This window comes from Prionailurus bengalensis, chromosome B2, assembly GCF_016509475.1.
Source record: "Prionailurus bengalensis isolate Pbe53 chromosome B2, Fcat_Pben_1.1_paternal_pri, whole genome shotgun sequence".
Lineage (NCBI taxonomy): Eukaryota > Metazoa > Chordata > Mammalia > Carnivora > Felidae > Prionailurus > Prionailurus bengalensis.
Window position 1 is genome coordinate 75,579,279 of NC_057349.1, and position 18,904 is coordinate 75,598,182.

An 18,904-nucleotide genomic window follows, 5' to 3' on the forward strand; every position below is an offset into this window, starting at 1 on the left:
AGTATTCCCACCTAAGGAGGCCTTCTCAAGCTTCAAAGTTATCAAGGCATTTACTTCACTGGTCAAGTTTGTCAATAGGTCTGCGCTGTTTGGCCGGTTCTAGAGCACTATCTATGCTCACAACCTTCAATCTTCTGGGCTAGTGCAAGGCACTAACAGCACCATTAAGACTCAACTAGCAAAATTTGTGGAAACCCTTCAACTAACTTGGCCAAAAGCACTGTGATTGGGTCTTTCTAAATCTGCGATCCATCCCCTTTGTAACTCATTAACTCTGACCCTTTAAGACAGTCACAGAGCACCTGATGCACCTGGCTCCTGCCTCCTCTGATCCACAGCTGATAAAAGGAGATATACTCCAATACTGTAAAGGCCTGATTCCTTCTGTTGAGAATAATTATGCTTTAGTAAAACTGTCCTCATGGCTTACTCCCGGGAGACAAAGCCTTAAGCACCATGACTCGCAACCCAGAGATTTTGTCTACTGCAAGACACACCAAAAAGTTCTCTCTTCAACCTCACTGGAGGGGCCCTATCAGGTACTGTTAACCAACCCTTGTGCCACCAACTTTCAAGACATAGACTCCTGATTCACATGTCACATCTAAAGACAGCACTAAATCCAGGCTGGACCTGCATACCAATTGGTGACCTGCAAGTAAAGTTTCCAAGAATTAAAGCAGACATCTGATAAAGACAACCTTCCCGACATGACTGAAGCAGGCTTGCATACCTTTTCTCGCTGTTACTTCTTACTCTATTTTTTCCTCTTCCATGGACAGATATTGCTCTTATTCACATTTTCCAATAACTGGTTGTTGGATTTGTCACCAGAAACCTCGATCGAGTCCATAGGAACAGGGATACCTTAGTTCCCCCTAAAAGCAATTTCACTGGAATCCCAATTGCCACTCATGCCTAAACTGTTGCCCAGGTCCCTTTTATAGGTTAGAATATTAAATCCACACATACTTGTTCCCTGCCTCAATTTAACCCAACCCTGGGTAGGAGAAATGAAATCCCGTGAATACATATATAAAACACATTGTAAAAGAGCCAAAGTAGGACCATTTGTAAGCTGGCTGTCATACCTATATATTTAGGAAGACTTTTAGTATGTGATAACATTGAGTCTTGGTTGAATAATGCCTTTATACCCACAAATGGGTCCACAAATGCTAATTCTTCTGAGGGAGCCCCATGTGCAGCTCCTGGCTATTCTTCTATACATGGAGGTTTTGGTAATGGCCCCGATGCTTGAGCAATTCATTGCCTTGACAGCTGAAGGATAAAAGGACAATGTGCTCTTGCTATATTCACTGTTCTGCTTTTGCTTCATAACTAGCAGCTTCCCACTGGTCCACCTCACTAAACCTTCATGGCAACCTTGAATGAGAACTTCCAAGAGGCATACACAACTCCAGGTTTGCCTCCATAGAGAGAGTCTTTCTCCCTTCAGTAGAGCAAGTACTAAAAGACACAATTAGAAATCTCTCCTTAAATTAGGAGATCTGGTCAGTTCTATAGCCAAAGCAGAAGCAGCCCAACAATGATCATTCAAATCACTGGCTAAAGTAGTTTTAGACAATCACAGAGTTCGCATTACCTACCTGCTGAGTAAGGATGCGTCTGTGTGACAGACACCACCTACTGCACATGGATAAACTACTCTGGAAAAGCAGAAACCCAACTGCACAAAATTAGGGAATAAGCACATTAACTACAACAAATTTCACATGATTCTCAAAGATCTTTTATTTAGCTGGCTACCTTCAGGCCTAGGGTCATGGTTCAGAACCAGTACACAATTTGGAATTGTCATGTTTCTTTTAGTTACGTTTTGTACAGTAATTTTTAAGTTTTGCACGTGTTGGTCGTCAAACTTTTGTAGAAACCATGTACCCAATAAGGTGATGCTAGCTCAACACTTCAAGATGATCTCCAACATGTATTACCTCAACAAGACACAGATATAGATATAGACTTTGGATGGGAAATGCCTGAGAGTTTTCCTTCCTAAGCTTGTTATTCAGATATGGTCTTAAATGGGTTCTAACTGCCATATGCTTTCTCTCTGGTGGGACGTGACACCCAGAAAAGGTCCTTCCTGGCACAGAGAGGCACAGATGACGTATTTCTTGGTCAGTGATGCTTTTGAGGAAAGATCTGGATCCAAAGGGAAAAATATGAAACCAAATAAAGGAAACTACATTTTAAAAAGTCAGGAGGCCAGAAGGGGGAGCTCTCATGCCCTATCAACTCATCAATTTCAGACCCCAAAAGGAAGAAATGTACCTTGCATTTTCCAACAGGGGGAATAATGAATTTCTCCAGGCCTAGCAATTAGATCAGCCAACAAGAAAATACAGTGACTACTTTTTTCCTCCAATGGACTTTCATTCAAAGCATCCCCTCCCACCTTTCTCCTCGTTTTCTTTATAAAGGTAATAGTTCTTCTCCTTTGATCTCAGGTCTTGCCTATAGTTTTGCCATAGCCTGCAAGGTCTGAAATGCAGTTCCTCTGCCATTAAAAAATAAACCCATTTTGCTGGTAAAATAACTTGGCTGTTTTATTTTCAAGGTGGTCAAACTGCATAGTAGAGGAGAAAGAATTGAAGGATGAATTTCTTGTGACACAAATTTACAATACAGCTTTTAAAATGATAAATTTACCTCTTTCATGAACTTTTCAAACTCTTCATCCAGCTCTTCTTTGGAATAGTGAGCCATAATCAATAATTTTCACTTCCCAAAGTAAACATTCCAAAGTATTTACAACACTGGAAACACTAAATAACAAGAGATAAATATTCTTTGAGGAAATTCACAACACATCATAAGAACAACCAAACTTAAACCTCAGACATTTCTCTTACGATTTAGCATATATGCAGTTATTGACCAATAACCTGGACAAAAGATTCCAAATTCATGAATAAAACTGCTTTGGAAAAGCAGCTTTCACAGTTTGCTTTGTATTCAGGGTCCAAGATTACATTTTCATTGTTAACATCCAAGTGTTAAAGGGTGACCACAATATTTCCTAACTCTATGGTGTGTGTGTTACATAACATTCCTGAAACAAAGCAGGTCCTCCCAAGGAATCTTTCAAAAATTTAGTACAAATGAGCAAATTCAAAAGACGGTTTCTTTTTTGCAAAGCACAGGACAGTACGTGCTGCCTTGTCATTCAGCTAGTTATCAGTCCCTAGTAATAGTTTTGCAAGACAGACTGTTTCCAGATACAGACAAAATGCAATTCATTACGGTTCAAATCTACCTAAGATAAAGTTAATGAAGTATCCAAATTAGAACATATTACGTTTCTTTTGGAGCGTGGGAAGGCCAACAAAACTATACAATAGTGACTCGTGGAGCAAAGCTCTCTCTGTCCCTCTAATGAACCCAACCAACTTTCAAATCTGTCCCAGTTTCGGGGCCTCCTTGAGGCTGCTCAAACCGCAGCTTCATTTTCCAGAAGCGGTGGAGGGTGGCTCTGTGTGTGAACACCCTGGACAATATTTTGCCCAATTTGCAGAATAACACCTCCCTGACTCATTAGCATTTCTGATCAGTTGGGGATGTGTGCGGTTAAGGTCTTAGCCCCAAGATCTCGGTCGGAGACGGATCCTCTCAAACCGGCTCCGTTCGGTGGGGCCCTGCTCCAGGAAGCGCGGGTTCCAGAGAGGCGAGAAGACAAAGACGCACTTGGAAGTAGAGTGTAGGCGGAGGAGGGGAGTGACCTGGGAAACTAAAGCCCTGGGGAGGGGGTCTGAGGACAGTCTCGGTCAGAGTCAACCGAGTGGGAAACAAGTGTCTACGCCTCACCTACCTCGGTCTCTGAATTCCGCGCTTTCCGGGAAGGTCTGCGGGGCTCAACAGTTACCAGGGTAACCCACTTCTGCCGCCTGGCTCTGGAGTCACATGACCCGAGCTGGTCACGTGGCTTGTGGGCTCCACGGAATAGTGGTTAGTGTCTTTTTTGCTCTACGAGCGAAAGTAGGAATTGCTGCGGCTCAGGATAATCCGGAGGTAAGAGCCGTCGTTTCCGCACCAACAGAGAATGCACAGATTTGCTGCGCTCCTTGGGAAAGTGGACGGCACGAGCAGGTCACGAGAGCCGGAACAATGGCATGCTGGGTGTTGTAGGCCCAGCCTGTGGCTTCCTGGGAAATGTAGTTTAGCTCCCCTAGTCGTGTATTTCCGCAAGTCTCTACTCTTCCTAACCTTCCCGCCCTTGTGGTTTCGGCTCTGTTTTCCAAGCGGAAGTTTTGAAAAGCATAATAACAATTTATTGGATTCTTCCACGTGCAAACCGCTGAGTGGGCATTGTAAGAGAAACTCAGATCTGTGAGAAAGCATACGGTTATCAGGTTAGGGGCTCTGTTCCACCATCTAGTGGGCAAGAAATTGAAAACACACATACACGCCCCAACCCGAGCCTCTCTGTGGTGTCCCTCTGCCCCTCCCTTATTCCCCCTCTATAGTGGCATCTTACAATTACTGTCTTGGATTTTAACCCCCCACCCCACCCCGCCCCGTTCTTGCTCTAAAACACACACACACGTACACGCACAAGTTGGAGTTTCAGAGGACCGTTTGAGATCGTGAAAGTAAAATCAACAACAGTTGAAAGAATTGCCACTGGCAGACATAGGCTAAGGATGTCATTATCACCAGTCTAAACTTTTCATTCAGCAAGTGTTTATTGTGATACAAATGTATACATGCCAGGAGCTGTGCCCTCAGATAAAGATTTGAATAATAATAGAGATTTTTTAAAGCTACTATTTATTGAACATGTAGGTTGATAGGAGCTGCACGAGCATTATTTCACTTAATCGTTATACTCTCCAAGTCAATTCAGTTTAGCTTATATTTTTATTTCTAATATGTACTAAATGAACAAATGATCATAGTCCCTGCCCTAATAGAGTCTTTGGTCTAATGGAGCTGATAGACAAGTGATCAGACAATTGCAATTCTGTATGACAACAGCAATGATAGACATAGGGTGCAGTTAGAAGATGTTAAAGGTCTCCTCACCCCCTGGGAGGTTAGACAAGGCTTTCTAGAGGAAGTTTAAAATGAAACCTAGACCATCAGAGGGGTAAGTAGAAGGTAGCAAGGGTTGGTGAAAAGAGGCAGTATTCAGTCTGAAGGAATCCATTTAAAAACATGCACAAGGTCACTATGAAATTATTATCCTCATTTTATAGACGAGAAAATTGAAGCAGACAGGTTAAAAGACCTGCTCAAAGTAATAATGCCTAACCAGAATTCAAGACTTGTTTTCACTTCCTTTCTTATCCAGCGTCCATTCTATCATCCTTCCAAAGGCCTTTTGCAAATACTTTCAACTGCTTTGCCTCAGAGCACTTAGAGCATGCCTATCCAAAGAAACACCTGCTCTGGAGCCATTGAATATAGCTCAAGAAAATCACCCAGCAGGTTTGACTATATCCAGTTCTCCGAGACATCTCAACTTTTTGGAGTATAAACCTGAAGTTATTATTTTTTTTTAATTTTTTTTAACGTTTATTTATTTTTGGGGGGACAGAGAGAGACAGAGCATGAACGGGGGAGGGGCAGAGAGAGAGGGAGACACAGAATCGGAAACAGGCTCCAGGCTCTGAGCCATCAGCCCAGAGCCTGACGCGGGGCTCGAACTCACGGACCGCGAGATCGTGACCTGGCTGAAGTCGGACGCTTAACCGACTGCGCCACCCAGGCGCCCCAAAACCTGAAGTTATTTTTAATGATCACTTTTTTTAAAATAGTGCTGTGTTGAATACCTCTATCCCTATCCCTTTTCTTACTGCCTTAGACAAATTTTAGATTCCATAACTTTATAGTAATTTCTAGATATTAAAACTAGCCAGTATAGTTTAAAACTGAAATCTCCTAGGGGCGCCTGGGTGGCTCAGTCGGTTAAGCGTCCGACTTCAGCTCAGGTCACAATCTCACGGTCCGTGAGTTCGAGCCCCGCGTCGGGCTCTGGGCTGATGGCTCAGAGCCTGGAGCCTGCTTCCGATTCTGTGTCTCCCTCTCTCTCTGCCCCTTCCCCATTCATGATCTGTCTCTCTCTGTCTCAAAAATAAATAAACGTTTAAAAAAAAGAAAAAAAAACTGAAATCTCTTAACTAATTCATAGTTGTCTCTATATTTGGAGAGCGTTGGAATGGATAGAGGGCATAATGCATTAAAAAAATTTTTTTTTTGTTAATGTTTATTTATTTGTGAGAGAGAGACAGACAGAGTGTGAGCAGGGGAGGGGCAGAGAGAGAGGGAGACACAGAAGCCAAAGCAGGCTCCAGGCTCTGAGTTGTCAGCACAGAGCCTGACGTGGTGCTCTAACTCACGGACTGTGAGGTAATGACCTGAGCCAAAGTCAGACGCTTAACCGACTGAGCCACCCAGGCGCCCCAGCATGATCCACTTTTTATACAAATTTTGAAAGAAGGATTCTTAAGCTTTTCTTTTCTTTTTTCCCTTTTTTAAATATATAATTTATTGTCAAATTGGTTTCTTTTTTTTTTTTAGTTCTTTTTTTTTTTAATATGAAATTTATTGTCAAATTGGTTTCAAGGACTGTTGGGTAAGGGGTGTGAGCTGACACTGGTGCCAGGGAGCCTGAAATGCCATTATGGTCTTCCGGTTAGAGTAGGGGCATAGGGAGGCCAGATAAAAATTATAGTTCTAGACCAAGTATGTTTCACAGGGGTACAATGGGTCTGTGGCCTTCCCTGTGATTGTATCCCCAGGCTCCAAATGAGTAATTGGGATATACAAAATCTCCAAGTATACTTTATAACTGGAAGAACCCTTGTGTTGGTTCCCTGATCTGTGAAGCCATTATGGTAGGAAGAACCAAATGGAAGCCCAGAAAATGCCCCACCCCCATCCACATGAACAAATCCAAAACAATACTACTTCCTAGGAAGAATGGCAGGGATTAGCACCACCACTTAAAGATTTAAAGGACACAGGGGTAGTAAACCCTGCATAAAGCTCTTCAATCTATTTAGCTCCTGCAGAAAAACAGATGGATCTTGGATAACAATGAACTATGGTAAACTTTAGCAAGTATGAGCACCAATTACAGTGGCCGTGTCAGATATAGTTGCTTAATTGGAAGAGATCAACAGAATTCATGGCACTTGGTATGCCACTACCTATCTGGAAAAAATGGTCTTTTAAATTCCCTTCAGAAAAAGCATGAAAGCAGTTGGCATGCACCTGAGGAGACCAACAGTTCAATTCACTGTTTTCCCCATCGGCTAAACTAACTCTTATGTGCTCTATCAGAATGTAATGTGTAGGAAATATGTCTTGACATTTTGCAGAATATCATTATGGTTTACTATATTGATGGCATAATACTGACTGTAGTTGGTGAGCAGGAAGTGGAAATTATTCTAAGTTATCCTACCTAGGCACATTCAAACCAGAGAGTAGAAGATAAACCTCACAAAACTTTATGGTTCTGCCCTTTTGGTGAAGTTTTAGCTGATCTATTGTTTGGGACATGCTGGTACCAAAAAGATAAAGGTAAAGAATAAATCGGTACATATCAGAAGTGCTAGGTAGGCTTATTTAGATTTTAGAGACAGCATGTATTGTACTGGAGAATATTGCACCAATCCATTTATTGTACTTGAATGTTACCCAGAGCAATAGGTTGTATGTGCAAGCAGTTGTACAAGCTTGTTGGAAGCTTGGGCCCAGCGGATCTGATCATGGCTAGAAATACCTGTGTCCATGGATGACAGAGAAAAATACTCTGGCCTTGTTCACATATAGGTTAGGGTGGCATATTGATGGTAGCCATAAATAGACTGTTGTCACACTACTGCCACACTCATAGGTATCCCTAAAAGAATATGGTGAAGGGAAATCCTCCCAGTAGGAAGAGCCCAAGCAGAACACTTCATCAGTTACTTTATTTGGAGGTGGAAGTGGCCTGAGGTATGGGTATACATAGACTACTGGATAGTGACAAATGGCTTGGGCATTTGGTCAGAGGCCTTGATAAAGCAAGATCAATAAAACAGAGACAAGGAAATCTGGATAAAGAAGCTTGCGGATAGATTTATGAGAGGAGTGGGCACATAACATGCAGATCATTGTGTCTCATGTTACTGCCCACCAGAGAGCATTCTCTGCATAGAAGGCAAAAACCAAATAGGTTAGTTTGCCCTGTGGATATGAGCTACACTCCCCCTTACTCTTTAGAGACTTCACTGTTTGGACAACTGGTCCATGAATAAACATTACACCGTGTCTGGAAAGAAGGCTGTTTAAGGGCACGACAGAATGGGCTCCCACTACCAATACTGATCTAGCTACCACCGTTTTTCTGAATTCCCAGCTTGTCAGCAATAGAGACTGAAACTGAGTCCTTGATATGATTTCACCCCTCAAGGATGACCAGCCAGCCATTTAATATCAGATTAACTTCATTAGATCCCTTCCACCCTAGAGATGGCAACAATTCATCCCTACTGGAATTTAAACCTACTATGCTCATGAATTTTCATTCTCTGCCAGAAAAGCCTTCATCAGTGCCCCAACTCAGGGCTTACAGAATGTCTTACTCAATGGTATGGCATTCCCTGCAGTGTTGGTTTTGTTCAAGGGATTAATTTTTGACAAAGGTGGTGAAACAATGGGTGCATGACCACAGGAGCCCCTGGGATTACCATATATCTCATCACTTAGAAGCAGATGAACTAATGCAATAGTGGAATGACCTGTTGAAGGCCCAGCTAAAGTTCCAGGCTGGAGAAAGGATGAGATATATGTGCTGTATCAACAGCTAACATGTGGCGCTATGTCCCTTCAGGAAGCAAGGGATGGAAATAAAATTGGTCCCTGTCCCCATTACTCCTAATGACCCATTTTCAAGTTTATTTCTTCTGTACCTGAAACCTTAGGCCCTTCTGAATTAGAGATTCTGGCTTCCAGAAAGGAGAACACTTTCACCAGAGGACAAAGTAAAACAGTTCCACAGAACTTGACTGTTACCTGGTCATTTGGGGCTCCTCATTCCAATGGTTGGGCTTCTCATTCCTGGGTCATCAAGCAAAAGGGAATTAATATGTCAATATGTTTACAGGATTAATTTGCCCTGATTAACATAAATAGCCTGGGTCACTGTTATATAATGGAGGCAGGGAGAAATATCCAAGGACTTGACTGATGCACCTCCTGATGTTTTTGTGATAGGTGATAATGGTGAATGGACAGTTACAGCAGCTATGTACTGATAAGGGCAAAGTAAACCAAACCTAAAATAAGAAGGTCTGGGTCACTCTACTGGGCAAGCAACTCTAGATCAGTAAGCTTCTGGCCAAAGGTGAGAGAAATTTAAAATCAGCAGTGGAGGAGAGAGATGATTATCAACAAGGCTTTGGAACCAGCTGTGGCAGTAGGGACTGTAGCTAATTCCCTAGAGCCACTTGCAGAAATTGTAGCTGGCTAGCACATTGAAACAGACTTGGTGACAGGTTGGAGTTAATGGCGAGAAAGGGTGAATCTGAGTAGTGCAAAGGTTTTACTGCATCAGTTGCCACTTTGTGCATCACTTAAAATCCTCTCAGCCCTACATTTTACTGAAGTCATTGTTGCTACAACCAGTTCTCATAGGTTTTGACCAGCTTCCTACAGGTGCAACTTGAGAAAGCCTCACCTCTGCTCAAGGTATGAGCCTCTCGCTTCCTTTCCTGGAACTTTACTAACATAGAAGTGTGGAATGTCCATTGAAATGCCATACATGTGCAACCTATAAGTGGTTATGCAGTAGGTAGTCAAAGTTCAAGGGGCCACCTCCACCCATGGGGGATGGAAGCCCATAGAAAAATCTTTCTTGTTTTATTTCATAGATTTCATTAAAGTTTCTAAGAAAGTCTATGGAGTGCAGCACAGATTGGCCATAGCCATAGTCATTTTGATAATGCATCCCTAATCCAGCTTTTCCTTCTTCCTTGTTTTTACCCCCCTGTTCGTTATTCCTGCTCCCTGGAGTCATATTCCCAGATAAATTACCTGTGGGAAAGCCTTTTTAGGAGGAACTCAGGATAAGACATTAATCTTATTAAATAAGTTGAAATAAATTCATCCAAATAATTCAGGTCTTAATATACAATTATGCTTCATTATTCATATGTACAGAGATTTAGGAAGAGTGATGTTTTTGTAAATTAACCTAATTGGTTCAACTTATCAAACTTTATTCAATTTGTATTTGAGAGCTAGTAGTCACAGTAATAAGTTGCTGTATCATTGAAATATTCATTCTGCTATATAAAGTGCACACACAGACATTTACAGACTGTAAGAAGGGTTTTTTTATGCTTTGAAGTAGCATGAAATTGTCCAACACTTTCTATATTGTCGAATAATTGATACCATTACATTCTCAAGGTAAATAAATATGAAAAGGAAAAGGATCTTCAATAATAAGGTAAATGGATTTTGTGACATTATTTCTGTTGGTATTTGTAATGTCAGTTTATGCTTTCACCATCAGAGGTCATGAAAGGACAACGTTGAACAGAAAATTAGAACTTTGTTGAAAATAAACTAGTTTGAAATTTGAACTAGCATTCCTTTAAGGGTTTTAGAAAAGAAAAAATTGCAATCGGATCATGTTTTTTTTTTAATTTAATTATGATCTCATACTATAGTTTTATTAAGTTTTTGTTTTAATTCCAATGTAGTTTATAAAGGAAGAAAAATAATTTTGAAGAATAAAATTATCTGATGGGTTACAAGAACATCAGGCTATTATTTGACGTCAGTCCTTTCAATTTTTAGTTTAAGAATAAAAATTTAAGTGGAAAGTATTGATGACTATTTGTCTTGGAAATATGTAATATTTAATTTCAACTGGATTTGGGGGGGCCTATAATTGACAAAAATGTTCAATTTATTAAAAAGAGAAAATAAATAACATTAAAATTTAGAAAGGTCTAGGAATACATTTTTTAGTGAACATGGCATATACTTCATAACATGGCTTAGTGAAGTGTTAGAAACTTTGTATCTGAGAAACTGGCAATGCAGAATATCTCAAATATCTTACAGACAATAAATTTATTTTAAATATCTACTGTTGATAGGTCTTTTTTTAATCATTAGTAGTATGTGTTGGTTCTAAACTTTTCTTGCTCTGGGTAAGTAATTAGAAATTCAAAATTTGCTTTTGGGTCATGAAAACACACAAGTCATCTGTTGCCATTGCCCTTTTTTTGGTAATAATAATAAAACCTCCTTATACAATAATTATTAATATTTTTGCATTAGCAAAGTGTTAAATGTTTCAAAAAATTCTGTGGCACATGAAATAAGTGAGACATAAAAAGACAAATATTGTGTGATTTCCCCCTAGGAAGTATCTAGAGTAGGCATTTTCATAGGGAAAGAAAGTAAAATGGTGGGTCTTGGGGTTATTTAATGGGGATGGAGTTTCGGTGTTGCAAGATTTAAAGAGTTCTGGAGATGAATGAACAGTGTGAATGAACTTAACACTACTAAACTATACACTTAAAATATTTAAGGTGTTAAATTTTATGTTATGTATATTTTACCACAATTTTAAAAAATGGGGATAAAAAATACTGTGGCACATGAGTTGACATTGGACAATCAAAATTCTTTCCACTGAAGTTGGGAGTCCAATGTCACCAGCACCTGCAGTCACCTGTGCTGCCTCTCAACAGCTGAGTCTGGGCAGCCAAAGGAGATGCCAGTGGGCAAAAGGAACCCCTGCAGTGTGGGGACCTGGTTGAGAGATATTGTATTTGACTTGAACAAGAAACTTAGATTTGAATGTGACACCGCCCTTCAAAATTCCAGGTACAACAATATGATCTACATCATAGTGTTTTGAGGAATAAATGAGTTACAACATGTAAACATTTTGAATGGTGACTAATGTATCATAACGCTCAATACGTGTTAGCTATTGTATTATTTGTGAGGTGTCATAGTGTATATATGGTAAACAATGATTTGATACCTATTATCATAGCCATTATTATTGTTCTGTTTTTCCAATATAGCGTATTATTATTGTTCTGTTTTTCCAATATAGCGTATTGTTCATCTCCTGGAATGTCAGGCACATGACATCTATCAGAAAGTCTTTCTAAATAGTAAGAACACATTTCTGTGACTAATACAGGAATCCTTTTTCATGGGCTATTTTTGTCAATAGCTAAACCTCCTTAGTCTTTACTAATGTCCGTACAGTTGTCCCTCCCCTCACTTCTCTCCTCTTTTTTTTTTAATGTTTGTTTATTTATTTATTTATTTATTTATTTATTTAGAGAGAAAGAGAGAAGGAGAGAGAGGGCACGGGAGGGGCAGGGAGGGAGGGAGAGAGACAATCCCATGCTGAGCGTGGAGACTGACACAGGGCTTGACGTGGGGCTTGATCTCCCAAACCCGGAGATCATGACCTGAGCCAAAATCAAGAGTCAGATGCTTAACTGACTGAGACACCCAGGTGCCCTGTTCTCCTTTTAGAGTCAGTTGTGTCTTACTGGATTTACTCTTTAATCTTCCAGTGGCTTTCAAGTTCTGGAAGCCTCCATACTGTTACATGTGCAGCCTACTCCTACGTGAAATCACTCTCTACATACAATAACCATGATGTGTGGTGGTTGGGAGAGGTTGATTAGAAGCTGGAGCTTCAGCAATCTTCACAGATTTTATTATTTTAGTCCATGCTCCTTTCTTGATAATAATAACTATTCTAAAGTCATTCTTTGGGTTTTCCAAATATTACTTTTAGGCTTTTTGTTGTTCACACTTGCTTGATTCATTAGTAAATTTAAGGTCCATCAATTTTAACATGAAAATACATTCTGATACTTGTGTAAATACTGGTGTGTTCTGTTAGTTGAGAAATACCGTATTCTATTTTTGTTTGTTTTTGGTTATGTAATCAATGTTAAAAGGAAAAATATAAATTAACAGTTGATATGAAATGGGAGAGATTTTTTTTCTTGAAGTTCTTTTTTGAAGAACTCCCTTATTCAGAAAGTCAAAATGCACGTGCCATTTTCTAGTCACCATATAAATCTCATGGATGGAAAACAAGGTTTCTTTGAAAGAGAAAGAAAATATGAAGAAACTGTTTCTACAATTCCACCAAATCTTTCACCAATGCTTCTAACAAGTTCCAAAATGAATTTCATCTCCATCCCTTCCCTTGTTTGGCCTCTGCAGCGGGTTTTAATGAGCAATGAACTGGTTCTCATGGTAAAAGCCAAAGGAAGAAAAATTCGGAATAATCCACCACCTGCATTATTCCACATTTAATAATCAAGGACAATGAGAATAGAAATAGCTCTATAACACTAATGCCTTATTAAGTGATCTACTTGACTTTGGGAAAATTGCATAAGGAGCAAAAGGACATCCAATTAAGATTTATTTCATGCCTACAGCCAAGCTTTCAGTGACATTCTGATACTTCAAGTTGGAATCGAGTTCTTTTTTTGCTTGTATCATAAATAGAAAATATTTTTCTTATGTTTTTATATTTTAATTGATTTATTGAATTTCTACTCTTCCTCTTTTTCCTTTCTCTTAGCGTATCATAAACTCCTTGAGGTTGGGTGTTGCATTATTAATTTTTGTATTATACAAATATTTTGCACAGATAGATTCCATAGCTACTCATCGAAACTATTGGCTTTATTTCTTGGTCCCATTTTATTATCCGCTGGTTTAAGTTATCGCTTAAAGCTTTTCTATGGCTGTCACATGGATGGGGTTAATGGTCTACCCGTGCCCTCCCCCCCCCCCACCACCTTCTAGCCCATCCTTGGGTATTAGGTAGAGAGATTGTCCTTGGCCTGTGTGTAGGCAAATATAGTACTTCTAGGCAGGAGTAATTACAATTCCAATATAAATGTGGTGATCTGTTATTACTCTCTATAATCCCAATGAGAGCAATGGTAGCCGCATGTCTAGGGTTAGTACAATGAGATGTGGGAATTGTAGAATCCCCTCTATCAGCTCAGTAGCTGCTCAGCACCAATCTGTATGTGCTCTACCCTCCCAGGGTCTAGTGAATGGATGACTAAGTTGCTTCTTTTAATCTGAACGAATAATGCATCAATTGGGAAATTCTTTCATTTTGTATCTTAATTCTGAAGCGCTCAGAACAAATAAAAAATCTTGATTAATTGCTTACTGCTCAAGAATAGAGTCCCTCAGAGTTAGAACAGCTATGACCATTGGTGCTAACCTTCTGGATAAGTTACCTTCCCTAATGTCTTTGAGAAGCCACAGGAAGCTCTACTATTTGTGCCACATTTTTCTCATAAATTAATGTAACTTAAAGTAACTTTCTCCAGCAGTTTCATTTCCTTCCTCTTACAACAATAAACACATTTAGGCTGTTCACCTACTCTGAAAGCTACTTGTAATACCTAGGTTAAGATGCAGGATCTATACTCCCCGTTCTGTCCCTCCTCCCCAGGAAGAAAGGTGTTAATGTTTTGTTTTTCTTAAGAAGTAGAATAGAATCCATGACATTATGACCTCCATATGTCAAGGTTGTTTCTGAGTTCTTGATACTCTTTGAAAGAAGATAAATTTGATTTAATTTTAATTGAAATTGAATTTTTTATTTTAAAATGTGTAACACACACTGTAAGAAATAAAGATATAGTCACATATTAACATTATTAACATTAACCCTGGGTTTTTAAACATGTTTTATATGTAAATCTAGGAAAAAGCCATAGGCTGATTCAGGGGAAGGCCTCTCATGAGAGTCTCAGCTATGAGAGGCAGACCCTTTATAGAGCTTAGAAGCGTCACCGTCACAAATATACTCTGAAGCAAAACATCTAGGAACATGGCAGACCAATGACCAGAGATGTCTACCATCACGGAGATTAAGTTGGAAAGCCTAAGAACTCACGGCCCTCTGCAGCAGACCCACAGCCCTGTGAATCACACTGGTGGAGAAGGGGTGCTGGCAGTGTAGGCAGGAACAGGAATGGAAACAAGTTAGGGACAGGCTACCGAGAAAGTAACATCTGAACATTAGAAGAGAATCATGTACTTTTGGCTCAGATCAATAGTCTTTTAAGGTCTGGACAACACATCCAGAATATACTGCTAATCTGAGTTTGTTTTACATTTGCAGTTCTGACAACTCTTCATGAACAAAAAGCTATTTTCTTTTCTATTTCTTTCTAATTTTTGAAAACTTGTCTGGTTTTTAAAGATGGAAACCTTAGTATATGATAGAATTTTAAATATTAAACTTAGAATTTGTAATTTGAATTTTGTTAAATGTGTGTGTGTGTGTGTGTGTGTGTGTGTGTATCTCGTAGAAAAAATGCATAGGCTATACATGAAGGTTATCTGGGCTGGGGCACATATTTGACTAATTTTCTTTATATCTTATTATATTTTTCTAATTATAGGCATGGGGAATGCAATTTTTTTTGAAGTTTGAAAAAGGGAAAATACAAAGTAATAAATGAAACATGCAAGTATTCACTACTTTTATTTATATTTTTAAACTTTTTGATTGGGATTTTTTGGAATAGAAATAAATTATCAGAGATAAAACTAAAGTTCTCTGTTTAATATCTATTTAAAAGTACATTTATAATCAGAAAAGGAAATACTTTAACTTTCTGAAAAACGGTTGTTGACAGGCCTCCACTTCCCATGTTTATCCCCATTCCACGGGCAGTTTGTAATGTGAGAGTTTTCTATTTTAAAAAATCCACAGAATGCTGAATAATCAAACGTTTAAGGTCATTTATAGCTTACATGAAGATAAAGGAAGTTGTACATGTATAATTAAGATTTCATGTGGAGGGGGTCCAAAGTAATAATGCCTTAATAATAAAATAAATGAATATTAAAACAGAAATGATAGATATGCTGATTGAGACTTGTAACAAAACTTCTTCTTTCTATCGTTGTGCCTTTATGTAGGTCACAGTGAATCTAGATACTTTCTTCATAAGGCTGGAAACTCACATATTTTTTGATTTCTTAGAGTACTGGACAAAATTCAGGGGCCCAAGGTGAAGATGAGAAGGCAATTTAGAGACAGAAGTAAGGAAAGGACAAAGATACACCTTAATAAAAATACTGCTCACACCTTAACTGGCAGAACATATGACAGAAAACAAGCAAGACTGAATGGAATAGAAAGGTTCTTTTAAAAAGCCAAGTTGAAAGATTTTATTGAAATAAAGGATGGCTGGACTGCCCAACCTTCCCAGGCACACTGATGAAAGCTTTAAGTTGTACAATGAAAAAAAATATGTTTAGATATATTACAAACAATATATCATGACTCTTACAAGAGAATAATTACATTTCTCCTGGAATTTATGTATATTTATTCCTCACACAAATTTTTTTTTATTTTAACTATTCTATCATTTCTCTTTCCAATTAGCTATTTCAGTTTGATTTCCTTTGAGCAAGTGTGATGCATGTTGGAGGAATAATTACCATGTCTTTTGACCACTATCTCTTAAATACCTGGGAGACAATAGTTCTCTGCACCTCCAACAGGTATCCAGCTGATAACTAACAGTGGTGCTTATTGAAGAATCATGTTGCTTTTATGCCAACCTCTAAGTGGATACCAAGTAAAAAATCTCATCTGTCAAACAAATGAACATTGTTCACAAATACTTTACCTCGCAGTTAATACTAATAGTATGAAGAACGCTATCTTCCATTATGTTATGGATCAAAAAATTGAATGCTTAGCATGACATTTATTGTCTTTAGAAATTTAATAACTATAAGGGTGCCTGGGTGGCTCAGTCAGTTAAGTGTCCAACTCTTGATTTTGGCTCAGGTCATGATCTCATGGTTTGTGGGTTTGAGCCCTGCAATGGGCTGACAGCTCTGAGCCTGCTTGGGATTCCCTGTATCTCTCTGCCCCTCCCCCACTCTTTCTCACTCTCTCTCCCTCTCTCAAAATAAATAAACATTAAAAAATAAATACATTTAAAAATATATTTAAAAAATAAATATAAGCATATAAAGATATGCTGAAAATTATCAGTTTATGTTGTTATGCTGACGTATTGCGTGACATTAAAGAGCTTGAAGAATTTTGTCTCATTTGCAATCTGAAATCTAGGTAGAGACAATGGGCTTTTTACTATCTTCATTGCACAGAGAAGACAACATATATTTTAGTGTGAATGAGTACTACCCAACGGGATTTCAATACTTTTGAAATTGCTTTAACTTTCATCTATGAAATAATAGAAGACTTTTCACACGATTGCTATATTATCCAGCTTATAACTAAAACGGCAATAAAACAATTGCAATAAGCTTGAGTACAAATGTAACACCTTAGCAGTATACCAAAGTCTACACCATAATAAACGTTAGGACCGAGAGCAGAGTTGAAAGGTGTTGATTATGAGACTGATGGCCATTGTTCATGTCAGGAGTGCCTCCCAGCTTGCAATTGTCTTGTAAAGAAAGTTCTAGAAACTTTAAGTTCCTGTCACTGGGCAAGAGGAAGATGGTGCCTCTGCTACTGACAGTGGAGGCCAGGGTCTTTTAGGGGTCACCTGTAGACCCCAAAAATTCTTCCTAGGGAAGCCACAAAAATTATTCAACAAATTTTACCGAGGACATAATTTGTCCTGAGCATAATGCCTAGGCACAGAGATAGGAGACATAGTCCCTGCCAAGAGGAACTCCCTGTTGGCATGGGACATTGACTTGTGAAGTGGTAAAATAATTACAATACCTTGTGGGAAGTGCTACAATAAAGCATAGTGACCTCAAATTACAGGAGCACCAACTCCTTTCTAATAAAGGAGATACGTGCTGCTTTATTAGAAACAGGGAACCATCTTTCAAATATTGAGAACAACACTGTCTCTTTTGGAAAATGTTGCATATCCTGAGTAGCTGAAGCAGAGATTGTACCTCTGTTGATTTTTGTTTTCCAACATCTAATTTCACTTTTTATGGCCGGGCTCTCCCTATGAAGCTCAAAACTCGGACTCTTGTTTTTGCAGTCCTTACCACCTCCCCCTTTCTTGGCAAGGAATGGCTATCTAACTTAGGCTCTGCCACTCAGATGGAGCAAGGAAGGGAAGCAGAAAAACACGTTGAGTGGACAATCCTTCTGGTGTTAATAGCATCATCGGGGTTGACATTTCCAGGGGCCGTGGTTGTGGGGCTAGTGCCGCACACACTGTCCAGAGACAGTGTCCAGAGAGAGTGATACAAGGCACAGGACCATTGTCCTGTGGTGGCTGTAGTAACAGTCTCCGCTGCCTCGGTTTTGTAGTCTGCTTTTGGCTGTGGTTTTTCTGCTTTGTCTCTCTTTCTTCCTGCCTTTTCTAGTCTGGTTCTTTAATCTTCCCAAGGTTTCTATGAGCTATTCAATATATCCTGTCATAATTTTTTTATCAGCCATAATTCTTGCAACTAATGACCCTATTTAGGTCAATGGTGTTCATGTTTGAGTTGAGAAAGTTAGGGTAGAGTGTGAAGGATCTCCTGCTGTGCTAAATATATTTTTCATATTAAAGGCTTAAAATAAGGGAATGATATGATCATGTTTGCATTTAAAAAATAATTCTGTTGCTGATGTTGTGATTGGTAAAGAAAAGAATGGAGATAGGAGTTCCGATAGAAAACTATTGTGATGGTCAGGCAAGAGATAATGAAGGCTTTAAAAGAAAAGTGCAATGACAAAAAGAGAGGGAAAGAGGATTTGCAAGATTTTCCAGAAGCTAAATGTATGTGTTTGGGTGACTTATACTTTGGGGTAGAGGGAGAAGTTGATGAGGCTTTAAGGCTTTTAGCTTGGGAAAATGGATGGATAGAAGGGTGATGGGGCCATTGACTAAGTAGACCAAAGAGG

General features: G+C 39.1%; 1 protein-coding gene across 3 annotated transcripts in view; it reads right to left on the bottom strand.

Moving 5' to 3' along the window:
* Nucleotides 1-4,101, bottom strand: part of CEP162 (centrosomal protein 162) — a 117,252-nt gene extending 113,151 nt beyond the window's left edge. For all 3 annotated transcript variants that reach the window (XM_043593037.1, XM_043593036.1, XM_043593035.1), the window contains exons 1-2: nucleotides 3,833-4,101; nucleotides 2,674-2,789 (exon numbers count right to left, since the gene is read on the bottom strand). In XM_043593037.1, coding sequence (XP_043448972.1) covers nucleotides 2,674-2,730 — 57 coding nt within the window. In that variant the 5' untranslated portion in view covers nucleotides 2,731-2,789; nucleotides 3,833-4,101. The remainder of the gene's footprint in view (nucleotides 1-2,673; nucleotides 2,790-3,832) is intronic.
* Between the last annotated feature and the right edge of the window lie 14,803 nt (nucleotides 4,102-18,904).